This window comes from Saccharomyces eubayanus, chromosome II, assembly GCF_001298625.1.
Source record: "Saccharomyces eubayanus strain FM1318 chromosome II, whole genome shotgun sequence".
Classification (NCBI taxonomy): domain Eukaryota; kingdom Fungi; phylum Ascomycota; class Saccharomycetes; order Saccharomycetales; family Saccharomycetaceae; genus Saccharomyces; species Saccharomyces eubayanus.
The window spans coordinates 560,492-579,143 of NC_030977.1; the positions used below are offsets into that span (position 1 = coordinate 560,492).

General features: G+C 40.1%; 8 protein-coding genes across 8 annotated transcripts; 5 read left to right on the forward strand and 3 right to left on the reverse strand.

Annotated features, from left to right (window-relative positions):
* Positions 1 to 4,134: 4,134 nt before the first annotated feature.
* On the reverse strand, positions 4,135 to 5,130 carry CTH1 (putative mRNA-binding protein CTH1; the record flags this gene model as incomplete). Its single annotated transcript, XM_018363582.1, has 1 exon — positions 4,135 to 5,130. The coding sequence occupies one exon, from the start codon at positions 5,128 to 5,130 to the stop codon at positions 4,135 to 4,137; it is 996 nt and encodes a 331-aa protein (XP_018223711.1).
* Positions 5,131 to 5,663: 533 nt separating this feature from the next.
* Positions 5,664 to 6,482, forward strand: GIR2 (Gir2p; the record flags this gene model as incomplete). The annotated part of the gene is made up of 1 exon (XM_018363583.1): positions 5,664 to 6,482. One exon carries the CDS (start codon positions 5,664 to 5,666, stop codon positions 6,480 to 6,482), a length of 819 nt encoding a protein of 272 aa, XP_018223712.1.
* Positions 6,483 to 6,686: 204 nt separating this feature from the next.
* Positions 6,687 to 7,886, reverse strand: ENT5 (Ent5p; the record flags this gene model as incomplete). Its single annotated transcript, XM_018363584.1, has 1 exon — positions 6,687 to 7,886. One exon carries the CDS (start codon positions 7,884 to 7,886, stop codon positions 6,687 to 6,689), a length of 1,200 nt encoding a protein of 399 aa, XP_018223713.1.
* A 506-nt stretch (positions 7,887 to 8,392) lies between these two features.
* Positions 8,393 to 8,881, reverse strand: CPR1 (peptidylprolyl isomerase CPR1; the record flags this gene model as incomplete). Its single annotated transcript, XM_018363585.1, has 1 exon — positions 8,393 to 8,881. The coding sequence occupies one exon, from the start codon at positions 8,879 to 8,881 to the stop codon at positions 8,393 to 8,395; it is 489 nt and encodes a 162-aa protein (XP_018223714.1).
* A 409-nt stretch (positions 8,882 to 9,290) lies between these two features.
* Positions 9,291 to 9,785, forward strand: RPA14 (DNA-directed RNA polymerase I subunit RPA14; the record flags this gene model as incomplete). The annotated part of the gene is made up of 1 exon (XM_018363586.1): positions 9,291 to 9,785. One exon carries the CDS (start codon positions 9,291 to 9,293, stop codon positions 9,783 to 9,785), a length of 495 nt encoding a protein of 164 aa, XP_018223715.1.
* Positions 9,786 to 10,245: 460 nt separating this feature from the next.
* HOM2 (aspartate-semialdehyde dehydrogenase) lies at positions 10,246 to 11,343 on the forward strand (the record flags this gene model as incomplete). Its single annotated transcript, XM_018363587.1, has 1 exon — positions 10,246 to 11,343. The coding sequence occupies one exon, from the start codon at positions 10,246 to 10,248 to the stop codon at positions 11,341 to 11,343; it is 1,098 nt and encodes a 365-aa protein (XP_018223716.1).
* A 388-nt stretch (positions 11,344 to 11,731) lies between these two features.
* On the forward strand, positions 11,732 to 15,664 carry SAC3 (Sac3p; the record flags this gene model as incomplete). Its single annotated transcript, XM_018363588.1, has 1 exon — positions 11,732 to 15,664. The coding sequence occupies one exon, from the start codon at positions 11,732 to 11,734 to the stop codon at positions 15,662 to 15,664; it is 3,933 nt and encodes a 1,310-aa protein (XP_018223717.1).
* Positions 15,665 to 16,052: 388 nt separating this feature from the next.
* On the forward strand, positions 16,053 to 18,608 carry SSY1 (Ssy1p; the record flags this gene model as incomplete). Its single annotated transcript, XM_018363589.1, has 1 exon — positions 16,053 to 18,608. One exon carries the CDS (start codon positions 16,053 to 16,055, stop codon positions 18,606 to 18,608), a length of 2,556 nt encoding a protein of 851 aa, XP_018223718.1.
* Between the last annotated feature and the right edge of the window lie 44 nt (positions 18,609 to 18,652).

Sequence of the window (18,652 nt, forward strand, 5' to 3'; positions counted from 1 at the left end):
ACCGGTCTCGGCCACACAGTTGTATCCAATGATGAGTACTCCAAGTTGCAACATGAATACTCTGAAGCTAAGGAGCAATTGGAACACCCATCTTTAGAGTATTTGGCGGAACAAGCTGCAAGACTACAACAAAAGATTGTTTCGTTATCAGAATTCGACAGCTTAATATGTCCGTCTTTAGAAGACTGTACTTTAAGGTTACACACACTAAACTACGAAGTGATTCCGATCGCTGAATATGAAAAATTGAAAAATTCTTTGGACAACCCTTCCAAGAAATATATTGAAGAAAAAGCCAACTCAATGAAGCTTACAGTGATTGATAGAGCAGAATATGAAACAATGAAAGACAAGTTAAGCGACAAGGATTCTCTTATTGCATCTGTGAAAACTTTTGGTCTTGTTCCAATACCTATTCCCCAACTCGCTTCTCTAGAGAAGTCATCACTCCAGAATTCTACCCTATCCGATTTGGGGAAAAGATTAGACTCACTAGGTTATGTTGCCATCACCAAGGACAATTTAACAAGCCTAAAAAAACCGGTTGTTGAAAGAGCTTCTAGGGACGATGTCTTGGATCTATGCTCCAAGTTTGACTTAACAGCATTACCTAGCGAAGAATATGTTAAAATGAAAAATGAATCTAATCCTACCGCCGAAGAACTAGTACAAGAACTTACAGGGCGTGGTTATGTTGTTTTAGCAACAAAGGAACACAACGACATGCTTAAAACACTCAGCGATCCTTCTATTGATTTCTTGAAAGAAAAATGTGAAAAATACCAAATGATTCCAGTTGATAAAAGTGTATACGAAAAGAAGGAAGAAGCAATTGAGAGTCCAACTTATGATTTCATCTCAGAGAAAGCATTGAAATTAGGATATGACTTGATTAGTAAAGCCGAGTTGGCTGACATGAGGCGAACAATTGATTTACCTGAAATTGATTACATCCGCGGAAAGGCTATAGAGAACAATATGGTTCTATTGAAGAGCGAAGAAAAGAAAACCTTGGAGGATCAAATTGAACATCCTTCTATATCATACCTTGTTGAAAAAACTGCTGAGATGAACAAAATAATTATCGATGAAGCTGAGTATTACGGGATTCATCGAAAATGCAGTCATCCCAGTCAGAAAGAGGTAGAGGAATACTGCCATGACTTGAATTTGGTTTTGCTGCAGAAGGATGAACATGCAGCTTTAAAAGACTCTTTAGAAAACCCAAATGTGGATAATATGAAGGACACATTGGCCAAGCTAAATTACCACGTAATCTCTAAAACTAGCTTTGATGAACTCATTGAAAGGTGCGAAAACCCAAGTCTTGACTATTTGAAGGATTGTTTAAAGAGCATGGGTTACACTGCAATGTCACATCAGAATTATGAATTTATGGTTGACAAATATGAGAATCCGCAATTGGACTACTTGCAAAGTTCTTTAGCAAAGGTTCACCACTTCACATTGCCCGTATCTGAGTATGACGCAATTGTTGCGGACCATGAGCATCCCAACTTGGCCTATTTAAAGGAAAAAGCTACTAAATTTGATTGCATCTTAGTAGACAATGCAGAGTACCAACATATGTTGAACGCTATTAGTTCCCCTTCCAATACTTTTGAAGACTTAGAAGCAAATGCCCGGTATTTCAATATGGGATTACACTCATTAAACTCCAACGAAGCCTCCTATGAGCTGAAATCACGCCAAGCAGAAAAGTCGGGGCATTTAGATACCCAGTCTCTGAATACCACCAGCAGTATTTCTACTACAACATCAAGTATGTTTACAGATGCCTTAGACGATAATATATTAGACTTTAATGAAAACGATCTTGACCACAACGGGGATGTGACTGACGTAATTTCGAAGTCATCCACTATGAAAGAAATCACTAATTTCAACCTCACATACGAAACCCTAGAAAATTGTGCCGAAGAGTTAGGATATAAATTAGTTTTGATCAAAGATTCAAGTAGAAATCTCATAAACAAAGAAGCTCCTTTATTTGGGAAAGACAATGACGATGAAATTAGTGTCGCTAGTAGCATCGACATAAATGATTTATCCAAGAAGGCAGAAAAGTGGGGTATGACCCTAATTTCTGATGAGGAGTTCAAAGAATATCACATACTGAAGGATAATACAATACGCCTGAATGGTGATAAGAAAGAAACGAATGATATTGTATCAGAAAAGCAATCTCCAGTAACAGAAATTACAAATGCGTCTAAAGAATATGAGCTTCAAGAACATTCTGCTGATCACTCTATGAATAAGGAAGAACTTGTTAAGAAGGCAGAAGCACTGGATATGGTTGTTCTTGACGAGAAAGAGTATACTGAAATGATGGCAAGATCCGAAAACCATTTAATTTCTGCGGATGATGTCATACGTGAGGCCGCCAATTTCGGTCTAGTACCTGTAGAGAGGCAAGAGTTGGAAGATATTAAATATGAACTAGCTCATCCAACATTTTCAATAGCACAACAGGAAGAACACACTGCTGATCATAATATAGTTCCGACAACTAGGGATAGAACATTAATATTGAACGAAGAACGCACAATGGGCCAAGATGAAGTGGATTATGATGACGATATTTCCGCCAGTTTTGCGGATGAATCACAAGAAATTCGAAATGATATAAATATTATCAAAACGCAAGCCAAAAAATATGGGATGTTGTGTATACCTGAAAGCGCTTTCGTGGTTACATCGTATGCAAATACTCCAGATACAAGCAACGTTGTTGCACTCCCTGTTTCCTATTACCATAATCTATTATCAACAGAAGAGAAGAAATGGAATGATGTGAATAACAAAGATTTAGAATCAGAAGCCAAAAAGCGTGGATTTCAAGTCGGATTGCCATCGAAGAAGGATATTGCGGCTCAAGGCACGCCACCTAAACACGTAAGCAAATCATCTAAATTGAGTTCGAAAAAGTCGATTGTATCCACAAAGTCCGGGATAAAAAAAGGACTTGCCGAAGCTGCTGCAACTACTGCTTACGAGGATTATGAAAGCCACCCACAGTTACAGCAGCAAGAACATCACCAACACCACACTCACCTACAAAGCGTATCAAATTCGACTCCAAAGATCAAAACAGCACCTTCTAGGAATACTGCAGGCTTCAGAAGGGATGCAATGGAATCGTTTATGTCACGTGCAGGATCTGCTGATAGAGCGGTATCTTTACAAACTTTAGCTTCACTAAATGAACCAAGCATCATACCTGCATTAACCCAAACAGTCATTGGGGAATATTTGTTCAAATATTATCCGCGTCTGGGGCCTTTCGGATTTGAATCACGTCATGAAAGATTTTTCTGGATCCATCCATACACTTTAACTTTATATTGGTCAGCATCTAATCCTATTTTAGAGAATCCCGCCAGTACAAAAACGAAGGGTGTTGCCATTTTGGGTGTGAAGAGCGTTACAGACCCAAACCCATATCCAACAGGCTTGTATCACAAGAGTATTGTTGTTACTACAGAAACTAGGTATATCAAATTTACCTGCCCTACGAGACAAAGGCACAATATTTGGTATAATTCATTACGGTATCTAATCCAAAGAAACATGCAAGGAATAAGCTTAGAGGATATTGCCGATGACCCAACAGACAATATGTATTCAGGGAAGATTTTCCCATTACCTGGTGAGAATACTAAGAGCTCTAATAAAAGGCTAAGTGCATCGAGAAGATCCGTATCTACAAGGTCACTGAGAAGCAGAGTTCCGAAAAGTCAATCATTCAGTAACTTGAGATAATTAAGCAAAACAAGTTAGAGAAGAAAAATTGTATAGTAGACAAACGTACATTATGAACTGTAATTTTATCGTTGAGTAAAATAAATAAATAACAAAAACTTTATTATTAAATAACAGTACGTTGAGATACGGACATACAAAATGACAATAATTAAATAGAAAAATTAATGAAATTTTTATCTATTTCAATAAATAAAGTACAAAAAAAAGATGGACAACAACCGATTATAGTGCTTGTGGTTCTTGAAAATTAAGATGTTGTTTCATAACCGGATAAGTATGAAAATGAAATAATAAATAGGGGTAACGAAAAAACGCGACAAATGACCAAATGGTTTACTAAACGGACTACCAAGTCATCCTTTGCAATGCTTTAACGCTAGTATGTAAATTTTTGGGCTTAGTCAAATTGGTGGTGTTGTTATTGTTGATGAAAGTTGTGATAGAGGAGGGCACATCAACTTCCGCACCGTTACTTGAGCCATTGGTAGCACTTTGGTATATCTGTACGTCTTTGTCATCGCCGTGCTTGAAACAACAGCGCTTACCATACGGACAGTAGCCCAACTTTGCCCAGTTTATGCAAGGTTTGGTTCTATAATTGTTTGATTTTTTTTTGAATTTTAGTTCGTTTAAACCATGAGCAAATTGGCATTTATTACTGTACTTACAAAAGCCTTTAATGGTGAATGATTCGCACAGTTCCGTCTTGTATAAGGTTTTATTAACTAGTTGAGGCTCTTGCAAGGGGGAGGTTGTAGAGGGTTCTATATTTGTTGTTTTCTGAATTGGGAGTACATATGGTAATCCATTTGGCGGTGAGTTCAGTTGTGATAACTTTTGTAAATTTTCTGTGGTTAAAGGTAATGAAGATGCATTTGTTGTATAAGTTGGGTTGATCTCTACCTCGAGCAACCTCTTCTTGTGCTTTTTCTCGGTAGAATTGATTAATGAAATATTGTTACTAGTTGCAAAGGGATTGGCAGAGTACAATGTATCTATAGGCTTAGAATCAGATATGATCAAATCTTTGAAATCTGCCAATGAATGATAACAGTTCGGTTTAGAAGGCAACGAAGGGGAAGGCCTTGGAGAAGATTCGCTCAGAATGTCCGTTTCATTTATATTACGCCCATCACTGGTACTTCCGTCGTCATTACCGTCGTCATCATTGTCGTTATTCTCATTAAGTAGCGTCTTTATATAGTAATCTTCAATTTCTTTAATTTTTGATTCGTAGTTTTCATTCAAATTGGAGAATATAGAGGATGTAGTAGTTGACGCTGAATTAGCGTTTCGAATGTTGAGGTAGTAATTGTTAGTCATGGCAAGATTTATGACCATAATTAGTTTGGTATTGATTGGATCGACTTAAGATACGGTTCTGTAGGTTCGTATGATCTTGTAATCTGTATTTGAGAACTCAGAGGTTGATTGAAATCAAGAGTTTTTGGGAAAGCAGGTGAAATTGTTGTGCCAAAGTGTGGCATTGTCCAATGATCTACGCCGTCAAGTGTTGAATCAGTGTTCTTTGATTCACCATATTAGTAATAGCTCATGCTGCTCAAAAGCGAGAGAGAGGGAATACGAGCAAAAAAGAAAAAAAAAAAATATTTGGGTGCCATTGGTGCCTGACCTAATTAAACTCCAGAATAACCCTACTCACGTGACTATTTATGCATTACAGACCTAATATAAGGCCCTGCCAAGGTAAGGGCTACAGGCTCGGGTAACTACACGTAAAAGAATGAAAAATTTTTGGTTGTTCCATATAGGAAGAACAAGCATCTTGAAAGGTTGGCTTCGAGAAGTAGAGATGAACATTTTTGAAGAAGGCTGAAAGAAACCCCCCAATTTGGAAGGAACGTGTTCATATTATGGATTATAAAGAAGAGCAGACACAGGAATTAGAAGTTCTAGAGTCAATTTACCCTGATGAACTGAGGATCACAAACGATGAGTATCCAAAGATCAAATTTGAGGTAGACATTAAGTTGGAGCTGGATACGGGTGAATCCACCTCACCTTTGACAAAGGAGCACATTATAACTGCAGAGTTCAAGCTGCCAGAAAACTATCCAGATGAACCATGCACTATCTCATTAGAAGCGCAGGAAGTCGCCCTCAATGAAGGCCAGGAAGATGAAGACGAAGAGGAGGATGAAAACGAAGAGGAAGAAGAGGAGGACGAGTATGATGACAACGGGAATAAGATACTGAAGAAGTTCCAAAACCTGCCCGATACGGTTAGTTTTAAGGGATACCTACCCGAATTAACGGTAAAGTTGGAAACACAAATCGAAACGGACATGTTGCTGGGCATGCAAATGTGTTTTGCTCTTATTTCGTCGATAAAGGAGAATTGTGAACAATGGTACAGCGAGGAATTGGGCAAACTGGAAAAACAACACGAGTGGGAGTCTCAAGAGCGTGAAAAGAAGGAACAAGCCAAGTTCCACGGTACGAAGGTAACAAGAGAAACGTATTTGGAATGGAGGTCCAACTTCCGCAAAGAGCTGAAACTGGATGAAAGAGACCAGGTAAGAAGAACGAAGGCCCACCATGGGAAGCTGACCGGGAAACAAATGTTTGAACAAGGTGTGGTGGGCACAGGCGACGATTTCATAGAGGAGGATGGCACGAGTGTGGACGATGTGTCCAAGGCCCTCGCCGATACCGAACTAGTAAATCAATGAATACTTAAGTACATACGTATTTTCTTTGCATGGATAAATGACATATATTTTTGGTTGTTTTCAAAAAATAGTACTGAAGAAAGGAAGGACAGTTTAATAAGACAATATTAAAAACTTGTATATAAAATATGTATACATATATCGGAGAATGAATAATTGTGCTGCTGTATTGAAATTCCGGGTGTCGTTTTGGTTGTTGGTACCCTAGACCAATGACTTGGAGTAAGAGAAAAGGTCGGAAAAGGCGTCGTTGCCTTTGGTCTTGTCCTTTGTAGCTTGAGGGCGGGCTTTTGGTTGCGTATTTTCGACAATAGGCAGTGACGTTTCTGTGGCGGCAGTGATATCCGCGCTTGATTTTGGACCGTCCCAGTCTAGCAGGTCATCGATTTGTCCTCCGGTTGTTCTGGGCGCTGTTGTATCGGGACTTGTTTCGCTCTGGAAATCGCCGAATTCGTCGTCTTCGTCTTCGTCGTCGTCATTTGTGTTGTGATTGCTGTTTGTGGTGGTCGAATCATCGAAGTCGATCAGATCAGGTATGTTATCTTGCTGTTGTTTTCTTTTCCTTTGCTGTTCTTTGTTTTTGATCTGTTCTCTGAGGATTTCTCTTCTTTGTCTTCTTTGTTCGTCCATGTGAGAACGCCTGCGAGTGCTCGAGCCCGCTTCTGTTTCCACGGGGACGTTGAAGTTAGTGACGTTGTTGGCGTCTACTTCATCGTCGGACCCATCAGCGTCCGGCCCAAACCCTTCATCGTCCACGCTATCGTAGTTGGCGGAAGAGGAGATTTGGTTGGCGTTGTAAATGGAGGATTCCCCTTGCTGTCGGATCTTCAAGGCGTTCTTCTTATTCTTGGCTCTTTCCTTTTTCAAAAATTGAGGGTCTTCCAAGTACTGCAAGATCAATTCACCCTTTTTCCTAATCCCTCTTTCGTGAACTTCCATCTTACCATCGTTCGAGAACTTCAACTTGAATTGGGCAATTTCTCTAGTCAGTATGTGTTTGTGGGTGAGTAAACAAGATCTAATTTGATTTAGTTCGTCGCCGGTGTCGACGTTCAGTAACAAGAACTCGACGACTACCAGACATTTCAAGACCACCCTCCATTCAGATCCGTAGTTGACGTAGTCCTTTCTTGCCTTTTCGTACAGATTCTTGGGTCTCGTGGCGATATGGTCTACCAGTCTTTTCAGGGTGTATTCGGTCATCAAGTATAGCGGTACCTGGTACCTGTTTCTTAGGACTTTGGCCAGATGCTTTGGCGTGGGGCCCCAGGCATCGGTGTTGGTGGCACGACGGATGTCTACCTGGTAGGGTTCGTATTGTACAATCACGTTTTGGGCGAACCTTGCGGCGTTTCTAATGTCGTGCATGCCTAGATTCTGAATCTTCTTCGATAACGAGTCCATTTTTGAAACGGTATTTGTGTGGGCTGCTTGGTTTGACAGTGAGGGGGAGGATATTTTTTTTGAATATTGCAGGCAAGATACTCTTTTTAAATATCAAAACCACCACTTGAAAAGTATAAATAAATAAAAAAAAAAACCTGAGGTAAATTCAACTTAAAATCCGAATTCCAAATTCAAACTCAAACTGAAAAAGAAATGGATGGAAAGATGATAAAAAACGAAAATTTTCTTGGTACATAAAAATTAAGCCGAAACCGAAACGCCTTAGTTGAGGAAAAATAGGGGTGGTACCCGGGAGGCGGTCAGCAATAAAGCACGAGGTAGTTATAGATGAAGGGCAGTCTCACAGAGTAGCGTAACGTAGCCAGTTGCGACATGAAACCTAGCTATAAGAATTGATTGTCATACACATATATACGTATATACATACAGTATTTTTTTTTAGATAGAGGTGGGGGTGGGGGAGAGAAAAAGGGAAAGAGTTCGTTTCAGCATTTGTTCCGTGTTTATAATTCACCGGACTTGGCAACGACGAGTCTAGCCTTGGTGGCACCGGAAGGAGAACCCATAGATTCGACCTTCTTGACGATGTCGTAACCGTCGACGACCTCACCGAAGACGACGTGCTTGCCGTCTAACCATGGGCAAGGAACGGTGGTGATGAAAAATTGGGAACCGTTGGTGTTTGGACCAGCGTTAGCCATGGACAACAAACCTGGTCTGTCGTGGTGCTTCTTGAAGTTTTCATCTGGGAACTTGCCACCGTAGATGGACTTACCACCGGTACCGTTACCGGCGGTGAAGTCACCACCTTGTAGCATGAAGTCTGGAATGACTCTGTGGAAGGGGGAGCCGGCGAAGCCGAAACCCTTTTCACCGGTACATAGCGCTCTGAAGTTCTCGGCGGTCTTTGGGACTACGTCGTTGTACAACTTGAAAACGACACGGCCAATTGATTGGCCATCAGCTTCGACATCAAAATAAACTTGGGACATGGTAGGGTTTTCGGTAGAGTTGGGTTTAGTTTGAAGAATTTAATAATTGGCAAAAAAAGAACACCGTCAAGAAAGGAAAGAGAACCTCTTATACTAATTAGAGAACGAAGGAACAAAGAGAATGCACTTATATTTATACAGACAGACAGACAGAAAGAGGGACAGACCAACGTAAGCCCAACGAAACCACGGACGGAAGCGCATGGAAGCGTATGGAAGTCCGCCTAGCGGGAAGCCCGAGCCTGCGCCCAGGCGACACCAGCCGAGGCGAGGCGAGGCGAGGCGGGACCAGACAAATGCCTAGGGGGAACGAGGGGCGGCGGACCCCTAAGGGGCGTGGGCGGCGGGTAAGAGTTCTCGGGCGGGTAAGCAGCCGTGACGTAAAATTTTTCATTCGAGCTGGTACAAGATGAGGTATGTACGCAATACAGAGGACATCTCATCGGGCCGTAGAGCACAGCTCAGCACAGCACAGTACACAATGATGAAAGGTTCCAGAAGAGCAGGCAATAACTCGGTCACCACACTCAACACCCCCGTGGTCATCCACACTACACAGCTGCCCCAGCACGTCTCCACGGATGAGGTCCTACAGTTCCTGGAGGGCTTCATCAACGAGAAGGAGAGCATCATTGACAGCACCACGATGAACACCATCAACGTCAACGCCGCGGACGCGGACGTTGCCGCCGGTGCCGCCAACCCCGGGCTAAACATGGACACTAATCTGTCCAGCTCCGTATCACAACTGAAGAGAATCCAGAGAGATTTTAAGGGCTTGCCTCCCGCCCAGGACTTCTCTGCCGCACCCATTCTCGTATCCACCGCCGCCAAGGACGAGACTAGTGTCGGCGTCAGTGCCAGTGCCACCGGCGGCAAGAAGACTACATTCGCTGACGAGTAGAGTAGGGCGTGCTCTAGCTCCTTTTTACATAACATCCTACGTATCCGCCCACATACACATTCTGTATACTACAATATATGCATACCAGTTCAAGCCCTACACCCAAGGAGTCTCTTTTTCTCTCTATCTCTCTCTATCTCTCTCCACTGTCTTTACTGTTTTTTGATTTTCTGCAGGTCCTGCTTTTGATTCACCGGCAGCGGCCTCAAAACTGCCGTTTTCTTTTTTTTCGCCCTCATTTTTTTTTTTTTTTCTTCTTCCAACTACGTCAAGCAGTGTTTGACTCATTTTCTTTGATTACCACCACTTCGAAATGCCAAAAAACAAGAAAAAGTAGAAATAAAAACTTGCTATTTATTTAGTCATTATCTTTTTTTCATGGCAGAAGCTTAATAATTCTTGCCTTTTTCAATATAGCGTATATAAGTGGAAAAAAAAATAAAATTAAATAAGTATTGCAATGGCTGGAAAAAAAATTGCTGGTGTCTTGGGTGCCACAGGTTCTGTGGGTCAACGTTTCATTCTTTTGTTGGCTGACCATCCTCATTTCGAATTGAAAGTCCTTGGGGCCTCTTCCAGATCTGCCGGTAAGAAGTACATCGACGCCGTCAACTGGAAACAGACCGACCTGCTACCAGAGTCCGCCAACGACATCGTCGTTTCCGAATGTAAATCCGAATTCTTCAAAGACTGTGACATCGTCTTTTCTGGGTTGGACGCTGACTACGCTGGTGCCATCGAAAAGGAATTCATGGAAGCCGGCATCCCCATCGTGTCCAACGCCAAGAACTACAGAAGAGAACAAGACGTGCCATTGATCGTCCCCGTCGTCAACCCTGAACATTTGGACATTGTTGCCCAAAAACTGGAGACTGCCAAGGCCCAAGGTAAACCAAGACCAGGTTTCATCATCTGTATCTCCAACTGTTCTACCGCCGGCCTCGTCGCCCCCTTGAAGCCTTTGATCGAGAAGTTCGGTCCTATCGACGCCTTGACCACCACCACTTTGCAAGCCATCTCAGGTGCCGGTTTCTCCCCCGGTGTTCCAGGTATCGACATCTTAGACAATATCATCCCATACATCGGTGGTGAAGAAGACAAGATGGAATGGGAAACTAAGAAAATTTTGGCCCCATTGTCCGAAGACAAGACCCACGTCAAACTATTGACCCCTGAAGAAATCAAGGTCTCTGCTCAATGTAACAGAGTGGCTGTGTCTGACGGTCACACAGAGTGTATCTCTTTGAGATTCAAAAACAGACCTGCTCCATCCGTCGAGCAAGTCAAGACATGTCTAAGAGAATACGTTTGTGATGCTTACAAGCTGGGCTGCCATTCCGCTCCAAAGCAAACCATCCACGTTTTGGACCAAGCCGACAGACCACAACCAAGATTAGACAGGAACAGAGACAACGGTTACGGTGTTTCCGTCGGTAGAATCAGAGAAGACCCATTGTTGGACTTCAAGATGGTTGTTCTGTCCCACAACACCATCATCGGTGCCGCTGGTTCCGGTGTCTTGATTGCCGAAATCTTATTAGCAAGAAACTTGATCTAAGGAATGACCTTTAGGTCTTTTCTTTCTCTTTCTCTTCCCTGAACCAACGAACGAACAAACAAGTAAATAAAATATATATAATACGCGTATACGTATAGATAATTTGAAACTAGATTTATTATTACCTATCTTCGAGCACTCGTCCTCTTCCAACGAGACTCTTTACTGACGCCTGCTTTTTACCACATCTTATTGCTTATTTTTCTGCATTCTTGAAAAAAAAAAGGTAATCTCAATTTCATGAAAAGAAAAATATAACAAAGCGTAATGTATACAGCTCAATTGAAGATAAAAAAAAGATAAGAAGAAAAGGTACCAGATACGTCTCAAGACTGGGAAATACTCACCATAGCTCTGTCAGGTACAACTCTCGGAAGGTGATCCTTAAATGAATACCGAATTCGGCTCAATAGTGCCTTCCGCTAATTTCGGTTTTTTCAATGGGCCTACTAATAAAGATACTACAAATGCCAATGCCAATGCCAATGCTAATGCCAGCAACAACAATTTCTTTCTAAACGGTAATAGTAATGCTAATGGCACGGATTCTTCGAAAAACGCCTTCATGATAAGTTCCGTTGCCTCATGGCCTAAATCACAACAACAGTTGCAGGATCACTTACCTTCACCATCGCATACAGGGAAAGCACCTGACCAAAAAAAGAAATATATGATTAATGACCAAAATACTATACAGCTTATAGGTCCCTTGATTGCTTCTCCTGAGAGTCTTGGTTTCCAGAAAAAACCACACAAGCCTAGAGAATTGCCGAGATTCTTAATCAACCAGGAACCTCAATTGGAACAGAGAAAATTCGTACAAGATTCCTGGGATGAGGCCAATCAACAAAAGATGTTAACCTTGGAAGAATCCATCGACGATCTGAACGAACTATATGAAACTTTAAAGCAAATGAGAAATAAGGAGCGTTCAATAATGGAGGACAAAGGTCTCGTAGACAAGGCTGATTCAGCAAAGGATCTTTACGACGCAATCGTATTTCAAGGTACATGTCAGGATATGTGCCCCATTTTTGAAAGATCAAGGAGAAATGTCGAATATACAGTCTTTTCATATGAAAAAAATGGACCAAATGATAAAAAGGCTTCCAGGACTAGAGCACTAAAGGTTTTCGCAAGGCCTGCAGCAGCTGCTGCCCCCCCTTTGCCCTCAGACGTTAGGCCGCCACACATTCTAGTTAAAACACTGGACTATATCGTTGATAACTTATTAGCGACATTACCAGAGAGTGAGGGTTTCTTATGGGACAGAATGAGATCTATAAGACAAGATTTTACATACCAAAATTACTCAGGACCTGAAGCAGTAGACTGTAATGAACGCATCGTAAGAATACATCTTTTGATTTTACATGTCATGGTAAAATCAAACGTTGAATTTTCACTTCAACAAGAATTAGAACAATTGCATAAATCTTTAATCACATTGTCAGAAATATACGACGACGTTCGTTCTAGTGGCGGCTCTTGCCCAAATGAAGCTGAATTTAGAGCTTATGCTCTTTTAAGTAAGATAAGAGACCCTCAATATGATGAAAATATTCAAAGATTACCAAAACATATCTTCCAAGATAAAATGGTTCAGATGGCTTTGTGCTTCAGAAGAATCATTTCTAATTCTGCATATACTGAGCGTGGGTTTGTTAAAACTGAAAATTGCCTAAATCTTTATGCACGATTTTTCCAATTGATGCAATCACCCAACTTACCATTGTTAATGGGATTTTTCTTGCAAATGCATTTAACAGAAATTAGGTTTTATGCCGTGAGAGCCTTATCACATACTTTGAACAAACGTCATAAACCAATTCCGTTGGTCTATCTAGAAAATACACTGCTTTTCAACAGTCGACAGGAAACAATTGAATTTTGTAATCACTACTCAATTGAAATCATAAACGGAGATTCTGCTGACTTGAAGACACTAACCCAGTATTCACATAAACTAGCAGAAACCCAACCTTTAAAGAAAACGTACTTAAACTGTTTAGAGAACAGATTACAAGAAACGAGTTATAAGAGTTTGATCAATTGTGGTAAAGAGAATTTTGATTCACTGGCTGATGTAAAATTTTATTCAAGAAGTGTAAAAGCGTTATCTACTATTGAAAAGCCTTTCTTTCAAACAGATACAAAGAATAACTCCAACCAGATACTCAACCAAAGTAGTCTTTTTGGATCGAAAAATTCTGCTCCTTCAAAGATAAGCACTACCCATCCCACGGTGACTTTTTTCCCACAACAAGCTAAACAATCACCTCAAGTATGTCAATTTCAATTTTCAAAAAATAACTCTCCGTTGACTCAAACAGATCCTGCATTTCAATTAGAGCAAAAACAACAACAAACTAATGGTACGGCAGATAAAAACTCTCGACCAGTTAATCAATTGTTACCGAGCTCTGAAGCGCAAATTTCAGGACCTGAAAAGATATCCACGACCGATATTGATACAGAAGATGCAAAGCTGGAACGCGAGAGACTTAGAGAAGAAAAAATGAAGAATAAAGAACTAGAAAGAATAGAAGCAGAAAAAATTCGCCTAAAGAAACAGGAAGATGCGAACAAACAAAAAGTTGTTCAGCAAATTACAGATGAACTAATAAGAGAAGTAGTTAACAATAATGCAACTGAAATTGTTAAACGAGAGCTTTCAGAAGTTAATCACAGGAAAAAGCTCATTGATACGATGTCGTATGAGCTTTATGATGCATTTATTCATGAAAGATTATATCTTATATATATGGATTCTCGCGCTGAATTAAAAAGAAATCATGCGCTAATGAAACGTTACTTTAAGAAGTGGAAATCATCTTACTCTCACTTAAAAAATAATCGCGCAATTGAAGAGCGAAAGAAGGAAGAAATCGAATTTGTGAGCCACCAATTAGGAGTACCAAGCTTTAAAAAGCCCACTCGTTTATTGAGAACTCCATACAAGAGTAATGTAGATTCGTCATTTAGATTATCATCTTCAGATAAGAAAAATATAACCTTCTCACCCGTCAACGATGAATTCAACAAATTTGCCACTTTTTTAACGAAAACCTCGAAATTATGGGAACCGTTAGATCTGAAGTCAATCTATTATGATAAAATGACTAGGAAATTTCCCACAAATCTTCTCACTCCCGCAAATATTTTTATTTACGCTAAAGATTGGTCATCCCTCTCGAATCGTTGGATTTTGAATAAATTTAATTTGCAAACGATGCGGGATTCAAAGGAATTTGAGAATAACATTATTTCCAGCAAGATCAGCTGCATTGATGATAACTATGAACCATCTGATTTTAGTGACTTGCAATTATTGATCTTCAATACAGGTGTTACAAATCCTGACATATTCGATTTAGAAATGAAACTGAAGGACGACGGTGAGGAACTCATCAAATTAATCACTGGCGTTTCCCTAAACACTAATATATGCTTTTGTCTTCTGATTATTTATTGGGAATCTGCGGAGAATACGCTATCGGAAGGTACTATTAAACAGTCCCTAAAACTAAATCGGATATCTAAAAACTATAACAGTGTTATTGAGCGTATCGACCTGATGAATCTCACGGAGAAATCCCCTCATAAATGTCTGGAAGAGAAACTATCTGAGATCTCTCAGTCATATATTTATAACTTGACGGAGAGAGGAAAATACAATAAAACGCTTCGTCAAAAGAGGTCATTGGCCGGAATTCACTCACGCAACTCCCAATTACAGACTACAAAGGATATAGATGAAAAGATGGAGACAATGCTAGAAAAAGAAAAAAACAAATATCAACAGCAAATGGGCGAAAGGAATACTTATGCACATTTAGAATCTCATATATCTGCATCGCCTAGGGTCAAAAAAAGAAAGCTGCCAATACTCCTGTCGTCGTCACACTCAAGTGAATTTAAAACACCTTTGGCTTCTAGACTAAATACGTCTGGCACCTCAACGTCACCACCACTACCATCTCATCTGGCAATGAAATTCAGGAAAAACTCAAGGATAACTAGTTTGCATACTGTACTACCAGTTAGCACACCAAGTCACAGCACCAATTTACCAGCTGCAAGTTCGGACGCTACGGCAACAACAGATATACAGTCAACTAGAAATTCAAGAAATGCTGTAGGACTTTTAAGCAGTGCCTTTGAAGGAATATCAGAAAGCCACTCAATATGTCAGACACCAATAAACACTTCAGCTCCTGCGTCGGAGGGCTGTGATAAAAATATAGATGATATTCCCGATAGTATATTAGAACTCAAGATCTTGATCGATTCTGTGAAGAAAAAAGTAAGTAATGAATAAAATATCTGTAATATATAACTTATAAAACGCATTTTAATAAACATTCTTTGGAAAATACCTGGTAGCACGTATTTTGGGCTTGCTTCTATAATTTGTTCTTTATGCTAAAATTCGGCAGGATAAAAATTAAAGAACTGTGTAAAAACTAAGAGCGGAGCTAAACTTCAAAGTACAAATTCTAATAAAGAATCTAAAAGCAGTTCTCGTATGATTCCAAAGTAATAACTTCCTTCGATATATCGACTTCACATATGCACTGCCTTCTATAATTTTACATTATCAAAGATTATCAAGGTGATTCTTCAGAGAAAAACAGAACAGGCCTGTAATAAAAAAGGCAGAAAATCAAAAGAGAATTGTTTAGAAAAAGGGGATTTATTTGAGGAACATGGCTTCTAGCAATGAAGTATATGGCCTATTTCCAAACGAAAACAACATCCAAGTTACAGACTCTCATTCACAGGGGCAAGATACCTCTTCCAGCATTGTTAAGAATGATACCGACCATACAACAAGTATATCTGATAGTATAGACACTGGAATCTTAAAATGTATTATTGAAGAACAAGGATGGAATGACGCTGAGTTATATAGAGGTGGGATTCAAAACCAACGATTCTTTTTGACGGATAGATATACTAAAAAGAAACATCTGACTATAAACGACATGATTAATTCAGAAGAGGAACAAACCTACCAAGAACCCATTCAAGATTTTGAAACTTATAACAAACGTGTTCAAAGAGAATATGAACTCAGGGAAAGGATGGATGAATTATTCCGTCAGACTACTAAAAATGGWGTACATATTTTAAACGAAGATTCGCTAAACCAACAGTATTCACCAATGGGGCCTATTAATGATTGTCAGCCGCCCGATAGGTACTCTAGAATGAAACGTATGACTTCGACCTTCTTCAAAAGAAATCTTAATTTCGGCGGAGAATTGAAAAGAAGAGGTGATAACGTCAACGTTGTCGATCATGTCAAGGGCAACAGTTCTATATCGACTTCCGGTACCGACGTAATCGATAATACAAGCTACAGAAATATTGCCATCGACGAAAATGTAGACATGGCCTATAAAGAACATGCTATTGACGAATTTAATGTGCAAGGTTTATCTGGTAATGAATCTACTGTAGAAGGTGGGTCATTACTGCACGACATTGAAAAAGTATTTAATAGGTCTAGAGCAACTAGAAGATACCACGTCCAACGGAAATTGAAAGTGCGGCATATCCAAATGCTTTCTATTGGGGCATGCTTCAGCGTCGGGTTGTTCCTGACATCAGGGAAAGCATTCTCTATCGCTGGACCATTTGGTACGTTACTTGGGTTTGGACTTACTGGTAGTATTATTTTAGCAACTTTGCTGTCATTTACAGAACTATCTACCCTTATCCCTGTATCATCCGGATTCTCTGGATTAGCTTCTAGATTTGTAGAGGATGCTTTTGGTTTTGCATTGGGTTGGACATACTGGATTTCCTGCATGCTTGCCCTTCCCGCCCAAGTTTCTTCAAGTACGTTCTACCTCAGTTATTATAATGATGTAAACATATCCAAGGGAACAACGGCAGGGTTTATTACGCTGTTTTCAGCGTTTAGCATTGTGGTAAATTTATTAGACGTTAGCATGTTGGGTGAAATTGTTTATGTCACCGGTATCAGCAAAGTAATAGTTGCGATTTTAATGGTTTTCACAATGGTGATACTAAATGCTGGGCATGGAAACGACGTTAATGAAAGAGTTGGCTTTAGGTATTGGGATAGTTCCAAATCTATAAAAAACATGACTTACGGATTATATCGTCCTACCTTTGATTTGGCAGATGCTGGAGAAGGAAGCATAAAAGGCATTCCTGGGCCCAAGGGGCGGTTTTTAGCTACAGCTTCGGTAATGTTGATTTCGACATTTGCATTTAGCGGTGTTGAAATGACGTTTTTGGCCAGTGGAGAAGCAATAAACCCAAGAAAAACAATCCCTTCTGCTACCAAGAGAACGTTTTCCATTGTATTGATATCTTACATGTTTTTGATTTTTTCAGTCGGTATAAATATATACAGCGGAGACCCAAGATTACTGTCATATTTTCCTGGTGTTTCCGAAAAGAGGTATGAAGCAATTGTTAAAGGTATAGGGATGGACTGGCGACTTAGGACCAATTGTCACGGTGGTGTGGATTATAGACAAATTTCAGTTGGAACAGGTTACTCTAGTCCCTGGGTGGTTGCACTGCAGAATTTCGGATTGTGTACGTTCGCATCCGCTTTCAACGCAATATTAATTGTTTTTACCGCCACTGCGGGTATACCGTCGTTATTTAGTTCTTCACGAACATTATACGCCATGTCCGTGCAACGAAAGGCACCATCCGTTTTTGAAATTTGCGATAAGAGAGGTGTACCGTATGTATCTGTGATATTCTCTTCCTTATCTTCGGTCATTGCCTATATTGCAGTCGATCAAACCGTCATTGAAAATTTTGATGTCTTGGCCAATGTTTCTAGCGCCAGTACATCTATTATATGGATGGGATTAAATCTTTCGTTTTTACGATTCTATTACGCTCTAAAACAGAGAAAGGACATCATATCAAGAAATGATTCATCGTACCCGTATAAATCTCCGCTCCAACCCTATTTAGCGATTTATGGTCTAATTGGCTGTTCATTATTCGTTATTTTCATGGGATATCCTAATTTCATACACCGTTTTTGGAGCACCAAAGCCTTTTTTTCAGCATATGGAGGACTGATGTTTTTCTGTGTCAGTTACATAACATATAAAATATTTGGAACCTCAAAGATCCAAAGGCTAGATCAATTGGATATGGATAGCGGGAGGAGAGAAATGGACAGAACGGTCTGGACCGAACACAGTCAATATTTAGGAACGTATCGGGAGAGAATGAAGAAACTGCTAACATGGCTGGTCTAGATATATACCGTACAACTATTTTAGAGTATTTGTATAACAGGGTA